At 30.4% G+C, this 19,365-nt stretch overlaps 4 protein-coding genes and 1 non-coding gene across 7 annotated transcripts; 2 read left to right on the top strand and 3 right to left on the bottom strand.

Moving 5' to 3' along the window:
- Nucleotides 1–83: 83 nt before the first annotated feature.
- LOC122574767 (60S ribosomal protein L23) lies at nt 84–1,674 on the top strand. Its single transcript, XM_043742743.1, has 4 exons — nt 84–151; nt 382–465; nt 984–1,112; nt 1,423–1,674. Exons 1-4 carry the CDS (start codon nt 139–141, stop codon nt 1,617–1,619), a joined length of 423 nt encoding a protein of 140 aa, XP_043598678.1. The 5' UTR covers nt 84–138; the 3' UTR covers nt 1,620–1,674.
- A 1,199-nt stretch (nt 1,675–2,873) lies between these two features.
- Nucleotides 2,874–6,883, bottom strand: LOC122574756 (60S ribosomal protein L3). The gene is made up of 8 exons (XM_043742724.1): nt 6,744–6,883; nt 6,191–6,383; nt 5,171–5,339; nt 4,813–4,948; nt 4,534–4,720; nt 3,707–3,909; nt 3,325–3,480; nt 2,874–3,140 (listed from the first exon to the last, which is right to left on the bottom strand). Exons 1-8 carry the CDS (start codon nt 6,744–6,746, stop codon nt 2,943–2,945), a joined length of 1,245 nt encoding a protein of 414 aa, XP_043598659.1. The 5' UTR covers nt 6,747–6,883; the 3' UTR covers nt 2,874–2,942.
- Nucleotides 6,453–6,531, bottom strand: LOC122575318. Its single transcript, XR_006319403.1, has one exon. It is a non-coding gene; the product is annotated as a small nucleolar RNA U43 (small nucleolar RNA).
- A 338-nt stretch (nt 6,884–7,221) lies between the features above and the next one.
- LOC122574758 (NADH dehydrogenase [ubiquinone] 1 beta subcomplex subunit 10) lies at nt 7,222–8,230 on the top strand. Its single transcript, XM_043742726.1, has 4 exons — nt 7,222–7,415; nt 7,502–7,637; nt 7,726–7,865; nt 7,945–8,230. Exons 1-4 carry the CDS (start codon nt 7,334–7,336, stop codon nt 8,067–8,069), a joined length of 483 nt encoding a protein of 160 aa, XP_043598661.1. The 5' UTR covers nt 7,222–7,333; the 3' UTR covers nt 8,070–8,230.
- A 3-nt stretch (nt 8,231–8,233) lies between these two features.
- Nucleotides 8,234–19,187, bottom strand: LOC122574755 (meiosis regulator and mRNA stability factor 1). Of its 3 annotated transcripts, none has more exons than XM_043742721.1 (25): nt 18,927–19,187; nt 18,322–18,645; nt 18,077–18,220; nt 17,697–17,978; nt 17,208–17,374; nt 16,360–16,454; nt 16,071–16,266; nt 15,638–15,809; nt 15,355–15,559; nt 15,202–15,281; nt 14,986–15,111; nt 14,750–14,902; nt 14,278–14,676; nt 13,859–14,034; nt 13,598–13,770; nt 13,314–13,525; nt 13,094–13,244; nt 12,847–13,022; nt 12,388–12,771; nt 12,118–12,321; nt 11,778–12,048; nt 11,327–11,697; nt 11,144–11,236; nt 10,686–11,058; nt 8,234–10,599 (listed from the first exon to the last, which is right to left on the bottom strand). In XM_043742721.1, the coding sequence occupies exons 2-25, from the start codon at nt 18,604–18,606 to the stop codon at nt 10,544–10,546; spliced, it is 4,944 nt and encodes a 1,647-aa protein (XP_043598656.1). In that variant the 5' UTR covers nt 18,607–18,645; nt 18,927–19,187; the 3' UTR covers nt 8,234–10,543. The 3 variants fall into 3 exon arrangements, with proteins under 3 accessions (XP_043598656.1, XP_043598657.1, XP_043598658.1); XM_043742722.1 differs by having other exon boundaries at nt 15,052–15,111; XM_043742723.1 differs by having other exon boundaries at nt 15,052–15,108.
- Between the last annotated feature and the right edge of the window lie 178 nt (nt 19,188–19,365).

Genomic DNA, 19,365 nt, shown 5'->3' with positions numbered 1-19,365 from the left:
AATTAATTACGATAATTTCTTGAAAAAGAATTGATTTGAAATTTGAACACTGCCAATGTTCCCGCGTCGGAAGCGATTCGTGATTGCGCGAAAGTTAATGCGCGATAAACAGTCTCTTCCTCTTTTAAACACAGCAAGATGTCGAAGAGAGGTAAGTTGTTTTTCAAGGCGAAAATCCAACGAAATTCATCAAAGTGTTAGCTATCAATTCAAAAAGAAATGAACGAATGTCAACCGAATGCTTGTAATATACAGTTGGGAAAATAATTTTTCGCTAATAGTAACAGAACCTGGATAAATCGATGATTGTATTGAAGAAAAATACCGCGTTAGACATGCACATCAATAGCAAGGACTAATATGGAATTATTATTTTTTAAGGACGTGGTGGTTCTGCCGGAGCAAAATTTAGGATATCACTGGGCTTACCAGTTGGCGCAGTCATAAATTGTGCCGATAATACTGGTAAGTATTTAGAAAATGCTATAAAAATAAAGTTTAACCTAAAAAAACTGGCTATGTTATGAACAAAAGTAACCCATAGTTAACGGTTGTCACTCGCATTTTTTAATTATTTGTCATAGATTTAATTTTACCTTGAATATGATAAACAGTTAATTTAGTGGTACTGAAGCTCTGTAGTATAATAGTTTCGTAAATAAATTTCTGAAATTTTACTTAAAATGAATATTATCACATATCATTATGTGAATAAATATTAGTAATTAAATTGCTTATTCAAGCAAAAAAGTGTTATTAAAACTATGTAGTTATTATTTAATACCATTAACAGAAGTGTGTTAAATTGAAATAATTATAAATTGATAAACAAATTTATAAAATATGAATTATCCATTTATGCAATTTAACAATTTCAACCAATATATCGTTTACCTTTGCTATTTGATTAAATTCAAGTTTTTCTATAAAAGCCCCTGAATTTTATTAGATTGAATTTGTAATACAAATGTTTTTTTTTATAGGTGCCAAAAATTTGTATGTCATCGCAGTTCAAGGTATTAAAGGCAGGTTAAATCGTCTGCCAGCTGCAGGATCAGGTGATATGATAGTTGCTACTGTCAAAAAGGGAAAACCTGAACTTAGGAAAAAGGGTAATTGGAACCATTTTGTAATTCAGTATTCTTCTCAAAGAATTATATACATTAGTATTTCTATTATTTTTATTATTCATTTAATGTTAAAGTAGTAACTCTTTTCTATAGAAAGAACTTCTCAAAATTAATTATATAAAATTCTTGTCCTTTATTATTTAATTATTAATTAATTTGTACAATTATCAAGAGATACAAACATGGTTATTTTATACTTCTTTTGTGATGATTAAGAGAAAGTATATAATTTGTATGATTAAATGGGGACAAGTAACAATATTGATAACATTTTTAAATTGCTTTTTTGTAGTTATGCCTGCAGTCATAATACGGCAACGAAAACCGTTTAGAAGGAAAGACGGAGTTTTTATATATTTTGAAGACAATGCAGGGGTCATTGTCAATAATAAGGGAGAAATGAAAGGGTCAGCTATCACAGGACCCGTTGCAAAAGAATGTGCAGATTTGTGGCCGAGGATAGCGTCCAACGCCAGCAGTATCGCGTAAACATTCTGTAGAAATTTATTGTCCTTAATAAAATAATTTAAGCATTCTCTTGTCATATTGTGTCGTACTGTATACAACCGTGTTTATACACCCGTTAACGAAGCACTTGCACTGTACATTTTCCTTGGAGACCTGGTAACAATTTCTGATTCAATTACAGAAGCATTTCTATTTATAGAATTTGCTAAAAGTGTAAGAATATTGTTAATAAATAATGCATTCATATTACGTTATATAAATAACAATATTACCTCGAATTTGCTGAAAGTAATTTGTTTTCTCTTTTTATTTTATGGAAATTTTCGAACCTAGAAGGAGAGATATTAAAATCACAGCTGCTGGACTTCCATGAATNATCAGCAAATCTTCTAATAGATTGTTTGAGTTTCTCGTCAGCAGCATTTTTTATACTCTCCAGCAACATGTATTAAATTAACCTGAGAGACATAAGATTTATAAATGCAACATTATATTATTTAAAAAAATAATACTGCTATTACATAATTTATAATTTTAAAAGATACACAGATTAACTTACCTGAGCATTATTCAATCTGTGGTTAGTTCCACTTGATTCCATTTGATTCACTTCACTTTCATCGCTGCAGGGTGAAGCTTTATGAACTACTACCACATATATGCGTTCTGCGTAATGCATGGATGGGAAACTCATATACGCGTTCGGCGAAAACAACTGATACAACCAAGAGACTCATATGTGTCATTTTATTTATCCTGTAGAGAATATGTGCACGTTCTGTCTAGAATTTGACATTTATGAATGAAAAGCGCATCTACGTAGAAATGTGCGCAGGCAATTTTATATGGCGATCGTGGCATCAGCTCGGCCTCACTGTACGGTTGATCTCGAACCTTTCCATTCGCAAATTAAAATTCCCACGATTTGATAACGCTGGAACTGACATGCCTTCGATAATCTATATTACGTAAATGATTTAGATCTTCAGGTAAATAATTTAATACCGAATATATCAAAATTTTTATAATAGAATGAATTGTATTTGTATTCTTTTGCAACAAAGTTAGCTTTTTAGAAATGTACCACAATTTCATAATCCTATATACAAATACATTTATATGCAATTAATTTAATACAACAGAATTAAATAATACATAACACATGATATATATTATATGTATAAAAAATATTTTATACATTTGATTATCGCTCTTCAAAAATTCTGAAAGGAATATAATAAGAAAATATGATTTTTCAATCACAACAAAATTAAGTTGGTGAAGTTTCTCATACAATTTTTTATTTTCCCACTGTGTACAGATTTGAGTGTGCAACGTGCTCCATTAAGCACTTGTAGCTGATGGTGCCGAGGTAGTAGCTTGTGCCTGTTCCTCGCGAATACGGTCTTTTTTAAGTTGACCCATAAACGAAGCCTTATCAGCAGCAGTCTGGAAACGACCATGTCCAAACTTGGAGCTGGTATCGATGAATTTAAGATTGATCTTTTCCAACGCTGAACGTTTGGTGTGTACCAGCAAAGACTATAAAAAAATACATGTTTGTATTGTAATTATATTAATTTCATATAAAATAATCATAATTCTGGTTACATATCAGTCCTATCATTAAATATCACTTTAATTTCATAAAAGTAACCTGGCTCTATGAATTTCATCACGAAAATACTAATAAAATTACTAAAAAAAACTGGTTATAGTGTATTACCTTACGCAATGTTATCACACGCTTTTTTGGTCCCATACAACAACCTTTGATCATAATGAAGTCATTATTCACTTCACCATAGTGAGGGAAACCTCCCATAGGAGTGATAGTTTTTTCAGTAAGATCGTATTCTGTAGATGCGTTGTTCTTCACGATCTGAAAAATATTGAAAATTTATTTAAGTTTTTCATGACAGACAATAGAAATTTATAATAAATTAATATATATGTTACTTGCTTTGGAGATCTAAAGTATCATGATCGACGGCTTTAGATACTATGACTACAAGTTATTCATGTACGCCTCTCATAAAGTTACCTTCGTAGAAAAAGAAAATAACATAGGGAAGAGGCACTATTCATCATAAAAAGTAGACATGTACCTTGCCATCCTTAGTGTGAATTCCTTGTCCAATTCTGTAGATTTTCTTGTTCATCTCTGTACGATGATGGTAACCCTTTTGACCAGCACGGGCAACAGTGAAAGAGACGCGGCTTGGATGCCATGCTCCAATACAAGCAACTTTTCTTAGACCTTTGTGAGTCTTACGTGGCAACTTTTTTGTATGCCAACGCGATGTAACACCTGCAAAGATTGTACATACATACGTATATTACATGCTATGTTCATTAAGAACAAGAAGCTTCAAAAGAATAGAAACGTAGCTTTTAGCATTAGAAGGATAACTTTTAGTATTAGTAAGGACTTCAGTAGGAAGGCAGCATGAAATATCTTCAAAACAATCAGATAAATCTTATCATGCTTTGTCATCATTTAGTCCATGTTCTTTAAACTACATACATAATTTTTAACCCTTTGCGGATTACCGCCGCATATATGCATTCTACGTAAACTATCAATTTGGCCGAGGAGCTCATATATGCGTTTGGCAAAGACAACTGATAGAACCGAAAGATTCATATGTCTCCCACGTAAACACATCGCTATGGTCGAGAAACTGATCTCATATATGCGTATATGTAAAAGACTCATAAATATGTCAGTTTATGTATCCTATGAAGAATCTGTGCATGTACATGTCTAGAATTTAACATTTATGAACGAAAAGCGCGTCTAGGCAAAAAGGTGTACTGGCAATTTTAAATGACTATCGCGGCGGCAGATCGATCCCCACGGTATGGTTGATTTCGAATCGTCCTGTCCACAGAGGGTTAAAAATCACAGAGAAATGAACTATATTAAACATACCTTTGTATCCTTTTCCTTTCGTGACGCCAATCACATCTATCATTTCGTCTGGAGCAAAGACGTTATTAACAGGGACTGGTTTTTCCAAATGTTCACGAGCCCATTGAACCTTGTCTTCAATAGTTCCACCATTTAGTTGAATTTCCATTATATGGGCTTTCTTTTGACGTTGCCTCAACAATTTCATCTATAATTAACAACGATTTTAATAAATAATATGTAAATGAAGATTTTATAATATTTTATAAATAAACAATACATTTTATATAATAGAATTACCTGTGTGTGAGCAACAATTCGCACGACTTTGCAGTACTTAATAATCTTTGCGAAGTCACTTTCAATAGATTTACGGCCAAGATCATCTTGCCATTTCTTGGAAGCCTTTGTAAATGCCTTCTTTTTGCTCTTATACCTACACAAAAGTAACCGCATCTGTAACGTGCCAGCCTCATCATAACGAGCGGAGACTGTACACACTTTGGATCAACCTTATCAAAAGATTTCTCCATCTCGAGGTTAAATCCAAATAAATGCTCTCATCAAAATGAGCGGAGAGCTGATTTGAGATTGATTTTAATATGCTCCATAACACTATGTAATAGACGCTTAATATATGTTAACATAAAAGCATTACCAGTTTTTATAAAATCTTCTACGACAATCTTCTGACAAATGTTCCGCCCATACTGTAGTCAGGGCACGTAATCCATGTGGAGTTTCAATATACCCAACAACACCGACTACAATCATAGGTGGTGCTTCTAAAATGGTAACTGCTTCCACAATTTCTTTCTTATTTACCTCTAAATAAAGAAAGCAAAATATAAAATTAGATGTGTATTCATACAGGTACCATAAAAAGTTATTGTAATATAATAGAACTGTGCCAGGCATGGTTTGTCTCAATGATCATCACCCAATGGGTTCCAAAGAGGTTATGGAATATGCCGTGCCTCCCTGCTCTCTGCATTCGCAGGGCATAGAGTTGTTTTTCGACACTGCGGTTTAGACCATACTGCACAATATCAAGCAGCTCTTTTACCGCAACCAAAGTTGACCAACACATTTCTGCATTTATCAAACTAAGGTCATAGTGTCGGACACGCAGTACCGCTTTGCTAGCTGACTGCAGAGCAAAATTAATTTGATTGGACATAGAGCAAGAAAAACCAAATATCTAATTGGAAATACTAGCATTAACAGTAAAAAAAAAGAAAACTAATTAAAATTGGATATCTGAGGCAAGAATATTGAAAGAAATATACATAAAGCCAGATTTCCATTGTACAAAGGCATTTTTAAGACTTCATAAAGACAAACGATTTCTTCTCACGTGCTGCTGCAGCCTTTTTTTAAGGTTTATGGCTATATATGCAATAATCATGTACATATTTATATAAATATGTACAATATATACAAAGCACATGTAATATTTCTATGAATATGCTTGTTTGTATTTTTTTACGTAATCCTGTAGACTAGTGAAATACGCGATAAAATTTTGTCTCTACTGAGTAACAAAATGGTGGAAATCGCGATCGCTTCTTAGTATAGCAAATTTCCAACTAATTAACAGGGGTGATAGATATTATGTATAGTTCTAATCTATTGTATTTAAAGAAACAAATAAATTATATTAGAAAATATTACTTACTTGATCCAGGACGATCAGCTTCCCTAACTACGTGAGTCATACCAGCTTTGTAACCAACAAAAGCCGTTAAATGTACAGGTTTGGTCGGATCATCTTTGGGGAAAGCCTTAACTTTACCACGATGCCGTTGAGATCTTTTTTTGGGATAGAATCCCATAGATCCATGGCGGGGTGCACTGAATTTTCTGTGCGACTATAAAAGGTATATTTTTCATGTTAATTGAAGAATACATATAAATAAGAAAAAAATACAATTAATTTATATATCAGACCGCCCTAGAGTTTATCCTCAAAATTTTTCAGTTTAATAACCATAAACATTTAAAAAATGTGATCATCATGAAACATGATTAAAGTGAAACACGTGGCCACTGTATGAGAAACTTACTCTGATTACTTTATAAAACATTTTAACCAACTTTTATTACGAAAAATGTAACAATGCCATTGTTAAGATATTTTATGATAAAATAATTATGTTTCTCACATTAATGTAAAACACAATGCACAAATCTGCTTATCTTTTACGAAGGATAATAACGTACAAACTTACCATCTCGGCTGCAACGATGAAAATGGAAGAGCCACTTACTAAAATTTTAGTTTTATACTTCTAGAGCAAATAAGTTGTACCAACATTTTCACTAGAAAGGTAACCAGATGTGGAAATGTTTAAAAACTAGAAATATCAAATAATTTATTTACCTGTATTAAACTAACAGATTTGAAGTATTCTTTTTATATTTTATGATATTTTTTTATCAGATTTCTTTATGTATATAGTGATTTTTTATAAAAAAAGAAGAAACATTCAAGTATGATATTATTATACGGTTAAATTTAGGATTTATTTGAAATACGTTTTATTTAAAAAATATGATAATATAACAATTGATTGAAGGAAATAGGTAAGATTAATATTGCATATCGTTTAAAAATATCAAATTATTAGAAGATACTATATATAATTAATGATCACTAGATAATACATATATAGCCATATATATAGCCATATAGTGTGTAATTCTTCTACGTATGATCCTTGTATGAGTTGAATGGAGGATCTTGCAACTTCAAATGTACAGGTTTTCAACAAATTAAATAATTTTTAGTTTGTGTATATTGTAAGTTAATCTATAAAAAATGGATCCGGAACAAAATACCTTCTATCGAATAGTGAACAAAATATTTTATTTATGGGATGCACCAATCGAATATTTCCGAGGTATTATCTAATCAGTTATTTGGTTATGCTATTATTGAAATCAATGACAGTATATATATACACATATATATGTTTTATTTTAACAGAAAAGGTCGTTGTACCAAATCAAAAGAAATATCCATGGTATCATCAAAAATTTCGCCGAGTTCCAACAATCGACGAATGTTACGAACTAGACGTTGTTTGTATTACAGAAGCACAATATCAATTTGAGCGTGATAAGTACATCTCCTTAAATGCTTATATAATAATATATGTTTTTATATTATCGACTAGATGCGCTAATACTTGAATATTTGATCAAAATTAGGATGGTTGAAGATGAAATTCTTAGTATACTAAGACAACGATACGAAGATTGTGGGTGGTACTATGGGGAAGACAAAGATAAATTTTGTACTGACTACTATAAAGCTTATCAAGATGCAGCTGCTGCTTGGTTTACAAAATGTATATAACATTTTTTAAATTATCATTCTTACTTTATTCTAAGTTTTATTTTTAAGACTAATGTATCAACGAAGTACAGATGGAGACATTGGTGTACAACAATCAGTAATTGAGGCATACATGAAACAAAAACATCGCATGGTTTGGGAACGGCGTCATGGTCCAGTCGGTAGTGGCATTACTAATAAAAAATATGCGATATAAAATATTAATTCATGTTCATACTACACATCTCAGTTTGAAATTAAAGCTGAGTTTGTATCATTACATAGATAGATACTCTGTAAAAGATGATAAAATAAATTAATATATTGTATTATGAACTATTGTACAATGAATAAAAATATAAATGATTGTACAACTAATACTTAAAATTTGTACCTCACAAATTTAATTTTCAAATTTCATACACTGATTCATTTTTATCGCTTATAACAACAGTATTTATGAAAATTTGTGATCTATTGTATAACAAATTATCTTATTCAATACTTGTTTAGAAGATTCCATTATTTATACTTCATAATTTTCTTCGTATTTGTTATTACAATAAAACTTTCTTATGCAATTATTACAGTATTTCACACGTTTTGACATTTTTTGCATAAAGACCAATTTAATCCTCTATTAGTCAGAACGTTACTAAGAACTATCCTAAATAAAATTTACTATAAATAATGTTTTAAACAATCAATATTTACGAAAAATATAAGTGCATAATGTTAAATATTTTAGATTCACAAATAATAAAAGTTTTTTAAAATATAAAAAGAAATCTTGTAGTGACTAATAGAAAATCAAAAATGACGAATTCGTACAATTTAAAAAATAAAGTAAAAATTATCACTCTTTTCACATAGATATAAAATACGATAGAACCCACATGCCTACATAATAAATATACAACATGTAACAAAGCTATCTCATTTGATCTGAATAAATTAATACAAATTAGATTTAGAAAACATGGTAAAAATATTAATACATATGACTGTTGTATAACAAATCATAAATTTTAGTACGATTAAGTCGATTCATGATTCTTTCATTTTTTAGTAATACCTCAAGCAATGTACCGAACCTGCAGTAGAATCTTTTCAGTGGCAACTCATTTAACAATTCATAATAATGTTTTTGATCCAGGCTCCCCTCTGTTCGCGAAATTGTATACATATTTTATTTTTAATATAAAATACTTATTAATAATAAAATAAAATATGAGATCAACAAGATCATTTACATATAATTCAAAGAGAGCAATTTCTTACCATTCATTCATATCACATATTAGATCTATTAATCATATTTTTTGTAGATAATGATCAATATCTTTTTTTCTCTCTCTGTTCTCATTTTACGCTGAAAACAAAATCTCGTAGAATAATATTGTCATTACTAAAAGTAACATTAAAGTTTGAAACCTGATCGATACAAAGGTGTACTTCTTATTTGTCTCACTTTCGATAAAATATTTATTGCCTATCACTATTCAACAATCCCTTTAATGAATTTAAATGGAATTCGTAAAATTTCATTTCGTATATCATGTTTGTTTCATCCATTCTTGCAAGTTTGAGTTACTCAATATTGACTGCTAACATTAAACTTAATAATTCCTTAATTAAAAACATTTCATTTATACAAAAAAGTAATATGACAGCTCTAAATACCATACATTGCACTTCAATTACCATTAGAATTCTCAAAACGCATTCATTCGTAATAGAATTACAAAGTATTATCGTATACGCAATAAAAAATGAACAGATATTAATAAAAGAAATTCTCTGACACGAATGAGAAAAGTAATTGTACGAATGGAAGATAAAGTTAAAGTTAAATTATAAAAATGAATTGTATTGGATTTCATAATTGAGAATAAGATTATTGTTGAGCAACAATAATTTAACGGTCTATATGTTGATCTTTCTAGTACAATTCATTTTTTATGAGAATAATTTACAATAATTGATAGGGTTGAGCCAATAAAATCTCCATCATAGAAAACAGTTCATTTAATAAAGCTAAAAAAAGAATGCTTAGCAATTACATTATTAATGAACAAAAAATTCGATTTTAATTTTCGCTTTACATAAAATTTTACTAACGTATAATTTTATTATAACAAATAGTAGCTTTCAATATAGGATCTTGGCCCAATCCTATACGATTTGTACAATTATTGCCCACTTTTTATTCATCCTTATGCACTATCATTTGCATTCATTTTCCTCTTTTTCTATTCTATATCACAGTATGAAAAATGCTACATGAATTTGACACGCAATACAATCAGTACAGATCACTCGGTATAAACGCCGCACACTTATTCATAATTTTTAAACCAAAAATTATAGGTACTTAGTATATAGATATTTATGTACGTGTATATTTTCATACCTTTTGAAAATAAATTCTGTTTTTTATTCCGTATGTATCAAATTGATATATTGTTACCATAATTAATTCTTATATAAATGAGGGGAGGGTACCTACCATCATTTAGAAAATGGCATATAGGTATTTGAACCCACTGTGTGACAGCCTACCGACATGCTAATACAGTTCCTTTCCTTATTAACATCATTAACACATCGTATAGATACAAAATGTGTTCAGATATCAGCTTTTTTGCTTCTGCAGTGTATGTAAATGCGTTCTTAGTCCTTTCACTGAATTCATGACTCAATAGGTCGATTGAATTGAGCAGCTAAACGACGTTTGCTTGTAAATACTGTAAAAAAATATATTATTCGATATATGATATGCTACAATTTAAATGAAATAATAATTAATTATTAAGAGAAGTATATTACTTACATTGTTGTGTAGGAGTACTGTGTTTCTCTTTAGTACCATTGCTTTCCATGTTACTGCTATCATTTTCATTATTTTTAAGATTTATATCTTCCATAGAACTATTAACAATTTTTTCTTGCTTATTTGTAAAACTCTCAGCAATTATAATATTTTCCGAAGACACGTTCTTTTTGGGAGTTAATGATAACGATGGAAGCGGTAATTCAGAAGGATGAGGGGCAACAACCAAGTCACATTTGGAAGAGAAGAAAGGTGAAGTACGTGGATTTAAAGGATTGGCTGCAGCAGTTAATAAATTCTTTGTTGGTGATAGTAAGTTACTATCACAGGATGTGATGTGATTCCAAGAAAGAGGTAAAGTAAACGGAGGAACCTATTAATATAAAGAAAGTAAGTGTAGTACTAATAAGTTGTACTACAAAAATAATTAAATGTACTCATATGCAGGTAATATTTACCTGTACATTAGTAGTATGTTCATCCCGTAGATATGCAAATTTCGTTGGTGTCGTCCAAACTGATGATTCCCATTGATTCTTATTTAGATCTTCCTGTAATTTAAAAGATAAAATTTACCATTATGCTATATTATATTATGTTATTAAATAAAAGACACATAATAGAGTTTATTAAAAAAGCACCTCAGGTGGAGAATCTGGTTTTGGAGGTGCAGGTGGAAAACCATGTAGCATAATTGGTGTTTGCATTAGATTTTTGAGAAAGCTTTCGCTTCCATTTTCTTGTAACGACCAATTGACCAATCTATCTTCCGAATTTGAAGTCATCCAAGATTTGTTAGAGTCTTTTGACCACAGATTGTCTGTATCTGTTTGTTTCCAAGAATCCTGACTTTCAGAAACTTGCTCTACCCACATTGTTTGCTCTGGTATAGTTGAATTATTTGAAACATTGACACGAGAGGATGAATCGCTTTCAAACGACTCATTACTGGAATCTGTATCACAATACGATGATCCTGATGCATATGTTGACGGTAATGCTATACCTACAGCTATTTATAGAAGTAAATTGAATCATACAATTTTTATAATAGATATTCCTAAACAATTGTGAATAACTAATTTTACCTACCAGTAATCTTTTTATTTAAATATATGATGTTTTTCTTGCGCCGTGATTGTTTTATTGTTACCGTACAAGGTAATGCTTGCAAAAGTGCAAAAAGTGTTGGAAATCCATAGTCTACAGGGTTACAAACGGAACCTATAGTAGAGAAATATGCCGTTTCGAACTGTGAAAGTTTCAGTGCTCCACCATAATTCATCATTATACGATATACATTACAAGCAAAACAATGTAGTGGAGTAAGTTCTATGAACTGTTCGTCCTTTAGTGTTGTAAACTGAAATTATATCTATAGCTTTACAAGTTTTCTATAAAGATATGTTCATTTAATAGAATTAAAACTTACTCGAACTACATTGGATAAATTTTGCTTTAGTTCGTCTATGTTACACGATTTTAAATAATATTGAACGTATAAGTGTTGGAACTCTTGAAGTGACATTCTATGTTGTGGTTTATCCATGAGTAATCGACGGCATTGTAAGGTCAGTTGCTGCACGTGAGACTTATCTACCATCATAACTACAGGTCTACTTGGCAAATATACAATCTGAAAAATTAATAAATTAAAATATTGAACATATATGAAAATAATTTTAATGTTCTTTTTTAATACCTTCACAGTATCCCCAAGTTTCTGCATAAGTTGCAACACAGAGATGCAACCGAATAATTCTGGTTTTAACGCATAGCCAAATTGACGTAGAAAGTTTTGTGCAATGTTAGAAACACTAAGACAACCTTTCGACCGAGTAATTAATTTGGATATTTGCTCAGAAAGTACAAGAAGACCTTCCTTTTCTGTTAAAGAAATTTGTCTTTCTCCGGAATTATCATCTTCTATTTTAACTATCTCCGGTATAGCTTCAAATAATTCAATTAATTTCGTGAAGCCATAATCTGATACTCGACACTGATGACCGAAATGATGATGATACGATGGCACAAACTTATTAAATTGCATTCTACACTGAGGCGCGTGTCGTAACAACTCGACAACCTAAAAGGGTATAAATATATTTATACATAAATACATAATTAGCTTCTTACATTTTTTATTTTGTTTATATCATACTTCGACAGCAAATTGTTTTGTTCGTTCTATCTCTTCTGCAGTTTGTTCTCGTTTGGGAATAGCTATCATCTTATCTCCTCCATTAATCACAGTGACAACCACGGTATTTTCTGATACTTCACTGAGAATGTCTTCTATTTCACATACTCCATAATCCACAATATCCCATGGTTTAGCTAGAAAAAATGTTTTTCTCTTATATATGCATTGTATTTTTCAATTATTTAATACCGTAAAAGATCCTTACCTATTACTCTAGCATAAACACTTGGAAATTCTGAAAGTGCTACTTGTTTACTAGCTTTGGACTTTAAGACTCTTAGAAGATCAGACGTAAAACGACGTACTTGTGCACGATGAGATAATGTGACCACACGATTGTTTCCTTCACCCATTACCTAAATTGCATAATTAACATTTCATCAATGAAATAATTTATCTTAAATTAATTCAATTTTCTTACGTACTTGTACGGTATGAGTAAGTGCTTCCAACAAATCAATTAGTTTGGTGAATCCGTAATCGGCGACCCTACATTGTCTTCCAAAATGATGGTGGTATGCGGGTATAAAGCGGTTAAATGGTAACTGGCAGTGTGGAGCAGTTTTCAGAAGATCAACTAATTCACGACTGAAAAGTGCTAATTGATTTGCAAGCGGAGAAGTCACACATTTATTCTCTAAAAAGAAAAAGAAAATTAAATGTTGATCAATCATTGATTAATTTAACAATCACTATTAAAGAACCTTACCTTCCTGATTATTTTCATGAATTTTATTTCCTGTCCATATAAGATACTTTACACTACCAATACCCTGTTTCAATTCAACACAGGATAAGCAAGATACTAGATGTTCTAAGGGTACTCCATTTTCAACTACTTGTAATTTTTCTTTAAATTCAGCTTCATAACAATTTGGCAAACTAAAATTAATTTTTCACGAAGAAAATTATTAAATAAAAAAAGAAACAAAATTAAGTTTTATTTAAAAATTACGGTATAGCAATATACCTAGGCAATGGTAAACTTCCGTTATGCGTCGTTAGTAATTGGTGTATACGTGGATCGAGAACCTTTAAAGAAATTTTTACATTAGGGAGTGATGCTACTTTTTGTTCAGCCCATCCTTTATCAGACCATGGTTTTAACGTATGAATAGTACAATATGGTAACTCTACTTGTTCCTCCTAAAACATTACACTTACTCATTTATATTTCATATGTAATTTACATATTTATATATTAAATATTTTTTATATTATTTCAGAATAATCTTTAATCGCTTTTAGATAATCGTCATCGCTTCTCAACGATAAGAGGAATAATATAACTCTACTCTTATCGGAAAAGCTTAAACTCGGCTTGATATACATCATCGTGAACCTAGAATTTACTATATAACAGTATACAATATATAAGATCTAAGGTACCTGATTTGTATTATTAAAACATGGCGATGGAGTATTTCTATGATCCGGATTAAGAGAAACCATTCTACCACCAGGATCTTCCGTAATAATACAAACATCTTTCATTTTGTACAACTCGGAAACGCTGATGGAAATCATGAAACGACTCTCGTACATTTCTCGAAACTTAAAAAGAGGGAGTTTATGACCAGGTACTTCTTGCAGTAGCATCACAATTTGCGCTCGTACAACCTGAGGACTTGCTCTACCACTATGAGCGTACGATATTAAAATACGTTTATACCCTACTTTACGACGATGTAACTGAGAAATCGCGTATTGTGCGTCTGATAAAGAAGGTACTTTGACACTTGCCGCAAAGTTACCATCAGACTGTGTAAAAATAGAAACATTTAACACCTAAAATGTTAATTAAAAATAAGTGGAAGTTACTTAAAGTTAAAATAATGCAATTGTAATACTAAATATTTACCATCACATGTTCCATAAAAATAGAGACAAGCATATGTCTCATCTTTTTTGGATTAATACTTTGGTCTAAATTAGTTACTTGCAGTTCAATTGGCGTGCACGTTTCATTATTCGTTGATATTCCATTATGATTATTTATTGGATTGAAAAAATTCTAATATATTGAAAAACAAATTATCAATATAGAAAAGAATAAAGAAGCGCGAACACATAGAGAGTAGAAAAAGATAAAAGTACCTCAACTTCTTCGTTTTCCGTATCACTTGGATGATAAGGTGAGGTATGATTACTTTGTTGGCTTACCGTTTGTACTGTATTTTCGTAAGGCGACGGTGTCCTAGTACTACGTACAGACGCATTCTGCTAATTTTTAAAGGAAAGAAGTATTGAAGAAGTAAGAAAGAAGTAAATCCATTTCAATTTTGTTAATTTACATTTTAAATTAATTTATACCTGTCCATTCCACTGATTTCTTTCTCGTGATTGCAAGTCATACATAGGAGATGGACTTCGACGTTTAAAATTTGATTGAGCTACGCGTATTAAAAATTTACTAATTACAATTTAAGATTTTTTTAGAGGAAAAAGAGGAAATGATCTACATACCAGTTCCATTCAAACTCGCAGGAACATTCAATGGAGGATATTGTTGCCTTGGACCAGTCCATTCTGGAGGTTGAACAAACGAAGTTTGCGTACCTCTAATACGTCTTAAACCCTCAGAATTTCGAGAAGTATTATTATTTACAACTCCATTTTCCCGAGCCTGCGGAATATGAATTCTTCTACTAAGTACTTTCGTTTTTTCCACCTTAAATTATTGTAAGTAATAAATCAACATTATACACAACATAGTTCACAAACGTAAAATTTCAATGATATTACATACCTTATATTGTTCTTCCCATACATGACCAAATTGTTGGGGACCAGAAACTTGCCAAAATAATGGAGATTGGGCCCTTGCAAGTTCGTTATAAGTTCTATTAAAAGCTACATTATTACTATTACTATTATTTGGATATGATCTGCCAACAAAAACGGATGATGGTTGAACCATCCTGTAAAAAATAAATATAACGATCTTAATTTTTGAAATATTTATAGCAATTGTCATTACTTTGTTCGATATTCTATCAGATAAGATCAAAGTTTTTCTAATTTCATTGCCTGAATCAAGCAAGAACAATGTCTATTCGCGACTCCAAAATCCGAATCAAGCAAAGGCAATGTCTCCTTGCGACTCGAAGACTCTTTCTCGGATGTTCATCATTCTTATGATTATTGATACATATATATAACTAAATGTAATTTACAATTACCCTACTGGTGCTGAAGCAGAAGCACAATGAGCATTCCATCCAGAATATGTTCCAATAACCGGCGACGATGGCTGATAATGTGGAATCTGAAGGGCTCTTCCACCCGTTAACGAAGCACTTGCACTGTACATTTGCCTTGGAGAACTGGTAACAATTTCTGATTCACTTACAGTACCGTTTCTATTTATAGAATTTGCTAAAAGTGTAAGAATTGTGTATTGTAAGAAAAAGTGTGTTGTTAATAAATAATACATACATACATATTACGTTATATAAATAACAACATTACCTCGAATTTGCTGAAAGTTACTTGTTTTCTCTTTTTGAAATTTTACGGAAATTTTCGAACCAAGAATAATCTTTCCATCCATACGCTTCTGAGCCCTATAAAAAAAAAAGTCACATTGTTATTAAGCAAAGTCGGTTAACTGTGATTACAAAGGGCCAGTACACAAGATAATCAATTCTGTCTATAAATGACCTTGAAGATTTTAATAAACACATGTATAATACAAATTATAATGTCCGTTTATTTCTCAGAGAAATTCAATGCATTTTAATTAGTATATATAATTCACTAAATGCTTGTATTTTTCGCAGTAATAATATTTTACTAGCAGTTATATTATTATCTTACCTTATATATAAATAAAATTATCAGTTTGTGTCAACATTGTAATATAGATAAATAAAACGATAAATAATAACAATATATCAGAAAATAACAATTTTTCAACACTTAATTACTACTATACACATATATGAACTAGGTATGTTATACAAATCAAAATTATAATCTTCTTACAGTGCCATTAGGTTCGTTACATTGTTGTACAATATTTGAACTCTACCTTATTTATGTATCTATCCCTACTACATACTTTAAATACAGCTCTTTTTTGTTAATACTAAACAGACCAATAGAATGTTTGTACACAGAAGTAAATCATTGGTCATTTAATAGGCGGGTTATTCAAACATAGAGCTACGTCTGACATTATATATTATTTATAGTATAATTAAATTATGAATACACACTATACTACATTTTGAGACACATAATTATTATTTTGTATTTACAATTAAACAAAATTTACGAAATAGTAAGAAGACAACAAATATACATATATATAATACCTGTCTGCAGAAGGTTTTGAAGTAAAGCGTACAATTGCAGTATTTGACTGAATTTCCATCACTTGACCACCACAGCTTTCGAACATTTGTTTAAGATAACATTTAATAGATGTAATATCCTGATCTTCGGGAAGGTTACTAACTAGGAGATCGCAATATGCAGTAACCTGGAAGGTATATAACTTTACAAGATACTAAAAAACATACACACATATATGGAGATAATTAACATGTTCATATTTTACATTTATAAAGATAGTATGTATTTTAAACTATTTTACATAGATATACATATTACTACAAACTCAAAAATATTTCAATATTAACAGACAAATTAATAGACATATTTATATACAACAATAAAAAAACAATTATAATGAAATAGTTTATTGTACAAAGCTTCAATTACAAATACTACTTGTGTTTCATTTTTTATTAAGAAAAGATTAGAAAAATGTCATATGAAATTAAAAATTAACTAATATTTACCTGTACTGTTGTAGATGGCAGTGATTCCATAAGTTCTGAGAAATCATAGTGCTCATTAGCACATAGTATCAATGCTTCAGATGTATTTTTCATGTGTAAAAGTATCACATGAATTTTCTTCCTATAACGCAAATCACTGAGATCAGGAGCAAAATTAATATCACCAGATATTAAAATCACAGCTGCTGGACTTCCATGAATATCAGCAAATCTTCTAATAGATTGTTTGAGTTTCTCATCAGCAGCATTTTTACACTCTCTAGCAACATGTATTAAATTAACCTGAGAAACACAAGATTTATAAATGCAATATTATAGTATAAAAAAAAATACTACTATTAAATAATTTATAATTTTAAAAGATACACAGATTAACTTACCTGAGCATTATTCAATTCTTTCATAACCCGACTATTTTCTCTTAAGACATCGCAAACTACAATAAATTCTGCTTCCCTATAACCACCAAAAAATTTTTCTCTAATTACTTGGGTTGCAGCCATGGCAGACCTTCCTTTTGGTACCTGTAATAATCATAAGAAATATTTTATATTTTCAAATATATTTAACTATAGTATTATGTAATACATTTCAGTAATATAAAATTATAAGATTTAATACTAACATGGCAATTTTCTATATCCCAAAATACACCAATGGGTGGAAGATACGTCGGTAAAGATGAAAAATTAACTGGACTATCATGATGTGAGAAACGATGATATTTATAGTGACTTAATAATGGAGAAACAGATGCTGCATTTTCAACTGTAACACTATTATTGCTACTATTTAGGTCACATAATGATTGAGATATGCTCCTTTCTATTAGCCTTTCATTTAGACCTTCTGTTTTATTTTGGTCATTTGTACAAAGTGCATAGTAATCTGCATTATCTTGGTCTGCCATGTGGTTTAAAGAATGTCATTTAACATTCCAATACAAAATCTACGATCAAAATAATGCGTATAATAAATATATATTCAATGGGAATAAATAGAAGCAATATTTTATCAATATATAATTACGTGCGATAGGGAAATAAAGCCTAATAATGACAAGAGAATGAAGAGAGAATGAATATTAACAAAATTGATAAATATCACTACTATATTTTATGTTGTTAATAATGTATTAGTATTATTATTATGAACATCATCAAATAATATTAAAAAATTGCACAGATAATATTCAATATATGATATAATATACAAAAAATCGTACGTTACCTAAAACATTAATCCATCACATAGTTTAAAAAATTGTTGTCGGCTTGTACGGGCATACAGGACGTGGCCAAACGTAAGATAAACGAAATTTCTTAAAAAGTTCTAGAAAAACTACAAAACAATCGGCAAATTAAAATCACAAACGACACATACATCGTATCGACTCTTGAATAAAATTAGTACCACAAACAGGAAGCAAACATCGATCAAAGTAACATGCAACTATCCAATTCGCTACCTCTCCCGCTTCTTACGCAGTGCACAATGCATCTTGCAATCTTAGATAGTAACTTTACGTTTTTAAGTCACTAGTTGAATTTGCATAATTCAATTTCGCATTCTGTATATTTATTTTCTATACATTAAGAAATATTATTAGATAATTAAATAACATGAAATTGTTAAAATTGTTATATTATACGTTATTCATTATACGTAT

The sequence above is a fragment of the Bombus pyrosoma genome, linkage group LG14 (genome assembly GCF_014825855.1).
Source record: "Bombus pyrosoma isolate SC7728 linkage group LG14, ASM1482585v1, whole genome shotgun sequence".
Taxonomy (NCBI): Eukaryota; Metazoa; Arthropoda; class Insecta; order Hymenoptera; family Apidae; genus Bombus; species Bombus pyrosoma.
Note: the sequence above shows the minus strand (reverse complement) of the source record. Positions and strands in the feature narration are given on the sequence as shown.